Source organism: Varanus komodoensis, unplaced genomic scaffold (genome assembly GCF_004798865.1).
Source record: "Varanus komodoensis strain SLA01 unplaced genomic scaffold, ASM479886v1 scaffold5, whole genome shotgun sequence".
Taxonomy (NCBI): domain Eukaryota; kingdom Metazoa; phylum Chordata; class Lepidosauria; order Squamata; family Varanidae; genus Varanus; species Varanus komodoensis.
Window position 1 is genome coordinate 27,813,863 of NW_025336087.1, and position 11,204 is coordinate 27,825,066.

General features: G+C 39.7%; 1 protein-coding gene across 3 annotated transcripts in view; it reads right to left on the reverse strand.

The window, feature by feature from the left end:
* The window catches only part of EFNA5 (ephrin A5), a 267,301-nt gene extending 259,216 nt beyond the window's left edge, over nt 1-8,085 (reverse strand). The window contains exon 1 of one of the 3 annotated variants that reach the window (XR_006416240.1): nt 7,587-8,085. Coding sequence is in view for 2 of the 3 variants with exons in the window: in XM_044445838.1 (XP_044301773.1) it covers nt 7,587-7,711 (125 nt within the window). In the remaining variant the exon portion in view is untranslated. The remainder of the gene's footprint in view (nt 1-7,586) is intronic. The other 2 variants (XM_044445838.1, XM_044445837.1) reach the window with 2 other exon arrangements.
* Nucleotides 8,086-11,204: the final 3,119 nt, after the last annotated feature.

The window sequence follows — 11,204 nt, forward strand, 5'->3', positions numbered from 1 at the left end:
TCTAATCAAAATGTTAGACAACTGAAAGCCAAAATCTTGATTGGACTGTGTGCTACTAAATTTCTTAAATACTACTTGTTCTATGTAATCAAACTGTGCAAATACAGATAGCAAGATTACTCAGAACTTTAGTAGAAACGTTAATTATCTGCAAATTCTGGTATTTTATCACTCTTCATATGAAAAAAGAATGTTGTTTCATTTATACTGGGAAAGATAAACATGGAATTAAATGTGCAAATCCTGGAGAAATACTCCAATATAAAGCAAAATAATGTATAAAATCAGAGTGATGGTATATAATGAAGACAAGTTATTAAATATAAAAAGACATCTTTACGTTAAAAATATTGTGGGAAAGCTACATTGCAGAATTGCAACTGTTAGTAAACAATTGCATTAAAAAACTCAATGAAAAAGAGACACTGCACACCTAATATCCTGTAATTTAGGATACGATGTTAAATATAAAAAGAATATGTTCCCATACTTTTTGAATCCTCATTTTGCTATTCACGTGGGCTGAATGTAATACATTTAACCAAAACATAGGTTTTCAAAAGATCTCTATGTGAATTGAAATCAAGTAAAAAGGTAAATCGTAGCCTTATAAATAGGACTAGCTTTGTATTAATTCAGTTCACAGCATTAAGTATGGGTGTGCACACACAAATGTACATACAAGTTGGTGGAATACGTATATTAGTTTCTCAATTAGTTGTTCCTATTATCTGGACTTATATTAACAGCTAAACAAACAAAAATATTATGAGGGAACACAAAGTTACTGCTCAATTAGCTTCCATGATTTTTGCTTTATAAAAGGCCCTGCTCCTTTGTCTCCTCAAACTTCTTCAAGTGGAATTGGATGGAGAAAACTGTAGGCACATGCTTGCAGAATATCCTCTCTGAACAGTTCTTAGAAAGTAATCCCCAATCACTGTTTTTAACTCTGGAATTTGTATAGAGATATTTGATGGAACGAAACTGCAGATTCACCGAATATACACCACCCACTGAAGCGCGGCATACCAATATATAGTTTTAATAATGGTTTTTTAATAGTTTGCTTCATAGTGTTTAAGATCTTATTTCCTAACACGTATTTACTTCATTGTATTTTGTTCCCATTTTAGTAAGAGCAGAGGCTATTTAGTCAGAAGAAATAAAACTAGCGGGTTTTTATTTTAAATTGAGACTTCTGCATTTTTCAGCAAGATTTAAGAAAAAGATTACACTAAGTCTCAATTTTATCTCCCTTTGAACTGAAAGGCAAAGATTCTATGGTGCATTTCAATCAGTTTATAATAAAGGTACGCCTCAGCAACATTAAAATATCATATTTAAATCTGTATTATCAATGCAATATCAGTCAATGTAAAGATGATAATTGTTTCTTCATTTTCAAACAGTGCCTTTACTAATGATTGTATCCTATTGTTGAGGACAGTAGAACCTTTTGGGGTTTTAGAAAAAAATATGAACACGCATATGTAACATTTGACATCATGGTCCATGTCTAGTTGATTTTTTTTCTATGTATACAAAGCACATAGAATACTGTTAAAGTGTTGAAAAACCAACAGTGTAAAATATTGAATTGTTCCATATATACATGCTAATGAATATTATAACTGTGTTGTATCTCAATAGCAGTAATAGCACTAGAAAGGAGTTTTTAAAACATTTTTCTTATAAACTCAACATTTAATGACCGAATGACTAAATATTTAAACATAAATGGAAGAGAAATGTATACAGAAGAAATTCGTTTTCAAAAGTCTATATATCATTCTAAACTGCTGAAAAAATGGCTAAAACACTTTCAAGAGTTGGTGAATTACTTGTTTAAAATAGGAATCTGTTTGATAATTTAATACAACCTAATCAAAAGAAAGCATGCGACTAGACAATAAGATAATTCAGCTTACAGGTACCTCTAAGAGGTGGTATCTTTTGGTTATCGCATCTATTATTGCATTTGTTTTTTTAAAGAAAGAAAATTACTTGCAATGTTTTAGCATTTTATAGTGTGCACTTTACACTACACCTTTTTAAAAAAAAAGTAACAGAAACCTACAGTTTCATAAACTTTAGGCAAGGATGAAAACAAAATGTAAAATAATGAGCAGATAACTTCCAACAAAAAAGCTCACTTTATAAACATAAGGCATGAGACAGCCAGATCTGAGTACTCAGATCTTGTTGATTACAATGGGAAAGAATCAAGTAGAAGCTAAACCTTCCCACTGGGGAGAAAACCTATGAAAATGACTGGATTGTAACTACTTATCTTTTTTAATTGTCAATTTTTAATGTTACTTTCTACACAAATGAAAAAAGTATTTTATGCCCATGTTAATGGATGTTATAAAGACATGGGTCTTAACCTTCAAGAATATTTTGCCAACTTAACATAAAAATATTATCCTTCCTTTTATGGTTTGATTCATCATGTCTTCCAACACCACTTTTGTCACTGCACCACTCAAATATACATGTATCTCATCTTCAAATCACCAAATGCGGAGAGGCCAGGATGACTGACAGATTCACTGTATTCATTCATTTTTTATCCCGTACGTAGGTGGAAGATCTCAGAGTTCATGTGTCAAAGGGAGAGAGAGATAGTAAGGAGCATCTTTATCTGTCTTTCCCTAAGAGTAGATTAGGCCATTGGGTCCTACACACTGAGGTATCTCCATTAACAGCAAAGGATACCATTGCTATGGCAAGAGGGTCATGAAGTTTCTTTTTCTTTAATCCTCTGGCCACTGCCAACTTATACAGGCTTATACAGCTGCAACTTAACTGAATAGATTTTCAAGCTAAAATCTAAACTGTGTGGTGAGTCCATTTCAAAATAGTCACAAGGTTCAGAGCAAAACCTATTAAGATCAGTTAAAGCTACATGGAATGAGATAGGGAAGATGCTTCCACTATACTTTTGATCATTATAAATTCATTGGTCTGGAGATTTGTCTCTTCTAAAAATAACTATGAAAACTACCATAAAACATAAATGGGTATCGTAATACCCCTTAAAACAGACATTTCTAAGAAACTAACAATATAAGTTCGCACATTTACTTCACATAAAGAGGCTGCAATCTTTAAACCACAAGAGAGCAAGTCCCTTTGTATATAATAGGACCTGAGTAAATATTCATAATATATAACTATAAAAAGTGATGCCTCCGTATTTATCTCTAGAGTTTTGCATTGTCTTGTAAGCATTTTATAGATATATCCAGAAGCAAGGCAAGATTTCAAAAATAAAACCACAAGCATCATGTCTGTCCAAACTTAATAGAACAAAGAAGGGCCCAGAGGAAATGACTGGAACAAGTGACCTCAAGTTCTAAAGAACCTAACACTTCTGAACATATAACAAACTTATAGGAAGCTACAAATTCCCATCAACTACAGCCACTCCTAAAGCTAACCTATTTTAAGTGCCTAATGAAGGAATTAAGTCCAAGCTTCAAGTTAAGCATGCGCTTAAGTCCTATTAATTTTAGAAGACTTGAATCTTTGCAAAGCTTTGCAATTAGCACTAGGCCTCTTTATTGCAACAAAACTTAAAGAGGAACAGCATTTTGAACATCAGTCTTGTTGCAGTGAGCAACGTTAGTGCACCTAAGACAAAAGTGATTAAACATACACAAGATTCTACCACACATTTGCTATTTTATACTAATATGGCACTGATTTAAAAGTATATGTTTTTATTCGTATGTCCATGCATCATTGTGGTAAACCAATATTTGAATTATTTGCTTTTATTTATATACAGATATTCTGAGCTTTCATACTTGTTTAACTTTACCTTACTCAAATAAGCAGAAAGTGTTCACTTGTTTTTCTACCTTATCCATAATCTGAGTAGCGACAGTAGAGACATATTCTCATAAAACATAGCTTTATAGTATATGCAGTATCAAAGTTTCCACCTGACACAGAACATCCTGCAGAATAAAGTTCTAAAAAAGTGGTAGTTTAATGTGATTCTCCAGAAATATAATCCTCATACCAGCATATACTGCAACTCTCAAAACTATCCCATCAGTGTAGAAAAATTCCAGATAGAATTCAGCTGTTTTTCATGCAATTTATCAATCTGGATTCTTTTGTCACAGATGAAGACTTTTAAAACTATTAAGTCTGAAGTCCATATACAGTCCTTAACTGTGTCAAAACTATGTACATCACAGATTTAAGATAAATTGTCAAATGCTTCTCTAGGAAAACCACCTAACCAGTTTAGGATGCACAGAATATCAGTCTATGACCATTTTACTGGTGTAACTAGCTTTTAATTAATTCATGATACTTAGTTCATTTAGGGTGCAATTTATGCATGTTTAGCCAGAAAAAAGGCTTTTAACACCCAGCACTCCCCAGTCAGGACAGGTGACGGGGAATGCTGGGAGCTGCGGAACTTTTTTCTAAATGTACATAGGATTGTGCCCTTAATTTACCTTTGAAAAGAAACTAAAAGAAAGTTAATTTACATAGTGTACTTCTCTTTCATGTTAAAAAGCCTGTGTCTAGTAACAGTCCAATATTACTTCAGAATAAACATATACCAGTTTTTCACACATGTATGTTTTAAGCACACCTATTTCTGTATTAGATATTGGGTCATTTACTTTTCTTAATGAAGTATTCTTAAAGTACTCATTTAATAATCAGCATACTATTAGTTTATTTCATTTGAATTATTCTTTCTGGTGGTGGTGGTGTGTGTATAATTAATTCTGAGCTTACTATAAGTACATATTAAACTTCAGAAATTATCACATAAACCAGTTTACAACACAATCCTATGCACATTTAGGTGGAAGTAAGCCTCAGTGTGTTCAATGCAGTCTACTCCCATATTAAGTGCATTCACAATTAGGTTTAGAATATATAGATCAATGAAGATTATTTGTTTGTTCCTCAAGTAATATGTATCAATCATGCTTTTATTTAGAACTGTCCACTTTATTAGTTAAAAAGTGTTTTGTCACCTGTGATGGCACTTTTTAAAAATGTAAGAGCAATATTGACTCAGTAATTTTGATCCTGAACCATGAATTACAATATATGGAACTTCTCTTAAGTTCTTCTATGTACCTAGAGAAAGGTTTCCTATTGTCAACACAGAGTACTAGAAGCTTTGTAATGCATAAAAGATACATATTTCAATTCACAAATAAAGGGAAGAAGGAAAAAGGCTATAACTTTATCATAGTGCCTTATAGTTTCAACAAAGGACCACAGTTTTCTAAACTCTTGATTGCAAAAAATTATTTTCCACCTTTATAAAGTTCTATAACTCATTACTACTCTGCTGTTTTAAAACCTGCATACAAACATACTGCATTGTGCACCCAAATTCTCACTTAAATGGAAGCTTTCTAGCTTTCAGTTTAAATGTTTAGTTCTGACCCCATTGTTCCATGGATTATTTATAATGAAGTATTATATCTACATCACATGTTTAAGCAATACCACAACAGGCAGAAAAGCAAAACATTTAATACTATGCTTTAAGCAAAATAGCAACATGTGCAACTCATTTGGTCAAATTCAAAGCAGCAAGCATTTCTATCTTTTTCAACAGATTGGGCGGATTCAGTTTATCATTTTATGAACTTTAAAAAATACATATTGCATTATTCTAATACGGGGCTGTCACACTTAAAAAGACACATAGTGTAATATGCCTCCAGAATTTTCCTTTCACAACAGTTGCCTGATTATGTCTGAAGTCTTTTTGTCTTCAGTTTTCTCTTTGATATGATAGAAAGTAGGTGACAGTTCAAAAGCACAACTTTTAATAACTATCACCAAAAATTATCTTGAAAAAATGCTATTTATTTCCAACTCTCTTTAATGTTTATTTTGCTTAAATTGCCACACATAAAACTAACAAACTGAGCTGCCTACTGAACTTAAGGTACTTAAGAGGAAGAATTTTAAACTTTGGCACCATCTATTCTCAAGCTACCCTCAAATGCAGAGTAAAACGTTCTTTGGCAGGCACCATGGATCGATTAAAAAACATGACTTGCAAGAAAATCAATGTGCTAATCTCAATCCAAACAGCCGTATCAGGACCATATCACAAAGATAACATAAGATACCTTCAAACTTAGTTGGAATAGCCCATTAAGTTTAGAAAAGCTTACTTAAATCTACTTTAACAATGCTAACCCCACCCTCCAAAAACAGCCTGTATACCACTCAGGTGTATTATTTATACAGGAATATCATTGGGAAAGGATTTTAGTTTCCCACTATTGAAAAGTAGTTTAAATTCTAAGAAATCATCAAGACCCTAAAAACAAACTTACTGATCCAAAGATTATTCTTTTATATAATATTAAGGGGAGAATTTAGAGACAAAGAAAAACAAGACTTCTTAGATTTTATTTGCACTTACAGTTGCTACTGAAAAGCAAATGTAACAAGCATATAGAAAACTACTTTTACACAATTCCAAAAAGAAACCTTATATGGGACTTGTTTTACTAGGTATTATAAGCACTGTCTCCTCTTTTAGGGAAATCTCTCATTCACAGTGCCAGTTCCTGATGCGAACTCACTTTATGAACATGAAGGGTTGCTTTTCCTTTAATCATCATCATCCAAGGTCTACATAACATTTCCTTTTGCTTTTGAGAGCATCAACAACTATCACACTTGAATTTGTTCTGACAGTTTGAGTCACCCTTTTTCCATGTGAAACTTCATTTAACTACATTGAAACACTAAAAACTTGGAGGTATCTTTACTCAATTAACCTGGCATAACCTGCTTACATGAGATTCATGTACCCTCAACCCCAGGAAAACAGATGGGGAGAAGCAAAGCTAGAGAGCAATGCTAACTCTATTCCTCTATTACATCAAATACTCTGACACAGAACAGGTGCCACATGTGACATGGGTCTGTTACAATCACAGTTTAACAGACTATAAATATATCTAAATAAATAAAAAATAAAGATGAATTCACTCTGAAATAAGCCATGACACCATATGCCAGTTTGCAGCTCTCACCACACTAACTTTTTAAAGTTTTACTACTGTAAAAGCAGACTAGAAATCTGTTTTGTTTTTAGTTGCCCACCAAAACCCAAAACAAAACCTGATACTAAGGAAACACACGCACTTCCTGGATGTATGATTTCAGGTATTGCTTGCATGAGTAATTTACTGCAAGTTTCAGATGCCTAGTAAAGATAACAGAAGCGTTCTGCAGGAACTATAAACAAAATCACCTGGACTGATGCAATACAGAAAAGAAGAGGAGAAATAAGGTACAAGACGATGCTGCCCATGCTAGAGCTACAAGACAAAAAGTTTGCTCCCTATTCCAAACAAGTGCCCTCATTCCAAATACTTTAAGAACTTAATCGGATGGTGCTTCCTAGGGGAAGACAGTCCACTCCACCCTTCCACTTCTCAAAGCTCTAGTTCCCTCGTCAACTACGCAAAACATACATGGTAAGAGGCTGGTGCTGAAGATGTTGGTATGGGTAGAGCCCTACAGACCTCAGTCCAGCTCAGTACTGCATTGGGTTTCCGTCTTACCTGGGGTTGGTGCTGTTCCAGTAGACGGCATAGCGATCGGCCACCGTTTTGGAGCTGGGATCCTGGCTGAAGACGCACATCCAGAACACCAGAAAGACCAGCGTCAACATCTCCACGTGCAACATCACTCCCGGCCAACAAGACACAGCACAGGGGTGGATAGAGTTTTCTTTTTTTTTTTCTTCAAGAACAACAACAACAACAACAAAGGAGAACAACACCAAGGAAAGTGAAAGGGGGTAAGAAAAAAAAGACAAACCACACCAAGTCACAAGACACACACAAAGAGAAAAGTGCAAGGCAGGCAAAGAGCCACGAGGAGATCCCCTCCGGAAGAAAGCCTGTGGCGAGGAGAGATCCTTATGGAGCCTGCGTGCCCCGGTAGGGGGAGCTGGGAGCCGAAGCGGGCACCCGCGGTAGCAGCAGCAACAGACGGCGGAGGAGGAGGCGGGAGGAGCTCATTCACGGCGACGAGTCCTGTGCCGAGCCCAAGGCGAGACATACACCGGCCCTGCCCCCGTCCAGCGCCGCCGAGGGGCGGCTCCGCTGTCCTGGCCTCGCCTCGCCTCGCCTCCGAAAGGCTTCTCCCTCCCTCTCTCTGGGGCTTGCTTCTTCCCGCCTTTTGGCGCTAGGGCTCTGAGGGAGCGCTCCGAGGCCGGTCGCGCAGAGCTGACAGGAAATCCTCAAGAGGAAGAAAAAGTCCACTTTGGGCGCTCTCGCGTCTCCTGCTCCTCCCGCGCTCTCAAGCCGGAGTTGAGGCGCCTCGCCCGCCTGCTCGCTCGCTCGCTCGCTGAGGGAGGCTTCTCGTCTTTCCTGTTCCTGGGTGATGGATGAACAAGCGAGAGGAATCCGCAGAACCAGAACTGGCGGCAGCAAGAATCTGGAGTGGGTGGGGGAGGGGAGGGAGGGAGCGAGCGGGCGGGGAGAACAGAAGGGGAGTTTGCAATCCGAGGCTATCAAACCGAATTGCTTGAGGAGGAAGCGGAGGAAAGGGGGAAGCCTAAGCCGGGGGAAGAAACAGCCCCCAAACTCCTCCGAGCGGCTTCGCTGTGGAGCTGCCTCCTCTGTACAAAGCAGATGCTGCCGGAGAGCCCCCAGGCGAGGCGGCAGCGATCTCTCCGTGAAGGTTCGCCAAGTGGCTCTGGGAGCAAAGGAAGGTCCAAGTCCCTGAAACGTCAACTTTGCAAAAGACGGCGGTGGCGGCGGAGGAAAAGAAAAGGTGCTCGCCTTGCAGATGACTACATTAGAAGAGGAGAAAGGCAGGCAGGCGGAGGGAGCCTCAGGGTCTTGCCTGGCAGGCAGCTGCTCTCAACCTTCTGAAGCGGCGGCGGCGGCGGCGGCAGAAAGGAGCGGAGAAATGTCTCTCTCGTGGCTCCGGCAAGCAAATGAAATAAAACTCGAATGCAGCGGTTGGCAGACTGGGATCGTTAGAAGCAACGAGGATTGGAGGAGCAGAAGTCAACACTGCCCAAGAGAAGGAAGGAGGAGAGGAAAAAAGAAAGAAATAATTTATGGGGGGGGGTCTTTAAAATAGTCACGCCCACTTTTTTCTTTTTTTCAATGACCGATTTCTTCCTTGCGTGTAAATCCGACAGCAGCAGACCAGGCAAAGCGAAGAGGATAGCGGGGCGGGAGTCTGCGTGCAACAGACAGCTGCACAGATGCATACACGGGATGTATAATATATACACATCCACATGTGTATGTGCGTGACAGGACAGATCTGAAAGGCTCCGCGCGCGTGCGCGCATGTATGTGTGTGCGTGTGTGAAAGAGGTGCAGTCGACTGGCTGGGAGCAAAGGCGCTGTTGGGTGATCATGTGGGTTTTTTGCATGCAGTTTACTTGCATGGGGGGGGGGGCGGATTGCTCGAGCAGCCAGTCAGAGCGCAGACTGTTTGCTTACAGATTGGTTTTTTTCTTCCTTGCTTCGCTCGAACCCGATTGGACTGCGATCCTAGGAAAGGGGCGTTTCCTTCACGTGCTCCGCCCCTCATGCCAAACTGATCCCCCCGCACTCGCAACAACCCCACCTTGTGAGAACCTGAGTAGAGTAATTGAATTACAAGGAGTGGTTTCTTGATGCTGCAGGTGACCGTTTGTGCGAGGAATACGATGTAGGGTCATGTTGGAGATGCCCTGGCCGGCTAGCGCTGGCTCTCTACATTCCGCGTGAAAACGCAGGCAGCGAAAGAAATGCGAGAACCATTAACCAAATTCAGTAGAAGGGGACACGGCATCGGCTGTTAAGGGGTCGAAGGGGGGATGTGGGGAGATCGGATGAATTTGACCGCAAACGATAAGTCGAGTCTCGCGCACTTGTGTAATCAGAACGTAGCGCGCGCACTCGCGCGCACGAAGTTTAGCAGCCTAGAAACAGGTTTCACATCTGCGTTTAATCGTCTTCTTTCCACAAAAGTGTTTGGCGTTGCCAAATGGCGGCTCAGCTGCAGGGCTTTTGAATTCGTTTATTTAAAAGCAAGAGTTTGTGATCATGAAATAGGTTTGCCTTGCTGCCACCGCGATTGCAAATCGTCGGTGTGCATCGGTCGGCCGCGGAACCTTCGCTTAGCTCCGACTGAATGCGGCAAAGTGAGTAGCCAGAATCCTGTCTCGCACCTCATACATTTGGAACGGGAGTAGAAGTAGCTCCTACATTAAGAGCTGTCAAAGGACAGGAACACCTTCCTGTGCAAAAGCTGTATCTGTATGCTGTTCTACCACAACACTTGCCGAGGTGACCTTTCTCTAGAAGGTAACTAAAAGAGCCGTACGTCCCCTCTTCTCAGAAAACCACACCCTGCCGAGGTCCAAAGTTTGGGAAGGGCAGTTGAAGGGACCGGCTGACGCTCTGTGATCACTCAGTGGTGGTCTGCAGCAATCCATCCGAAGTATTTTCCGGGAGGATTGAAGATATTGGGGAATCCGAGTCCCCGAGACCCTTTCTGTTAGTCTTCCAGCGTCCTAAACTTTGCAAAAGAGACGCACGCATCGGTGTCTGAATTCTTGGGATAAAGGTTTCATTTCTTCCTCTGAAACTGGAGGGGGACTTTTAGCTTGGAGCGAAATGTTTTCCAAGCATGATGTGGCTGTATCTGCCGTGGTTTCTTCTTATTCGTCTTCTTCAGCAGCAGCAGCAGGAGGGAGGGAGGGAGCAGGAAAAAAACGCTTCATCATGTTCTTTAGTCTTTCATCCATTTGGCTCCCTTCTCTACGACGCTACTTTCTCGGGCTTTTCAATCGTTTGAAAGTGCCCAGACTCCCTCTAGTGGCAACTTGAAAGGCCGCAATGTAACTAGGTCTTAATGAAAGAGATAGGATTTTTTTATTACACAGGCAAATGGGTTAATTTAAACCAGTTTGGACATCCGGACTGCAATACCTTTCTAAACTACAAAACAGAACATTAACCTCATTTATGTTTTCAAGGCTACCACGTCTATTTATATTATTTTTTCTGTCGGTTGCTGAAATACAGAATTGGCCTAAGAAAGCAAACTATTGAGTGTTCAGCTGCAAGTGGACAGGCACTACGTAACGCGTATCTGTGGAGGTGCGCAGGGTGGTGTGATTTGGCCGTACAATAGTGCACCTTGTGACAAGTGTGTGTTCAGCAGCG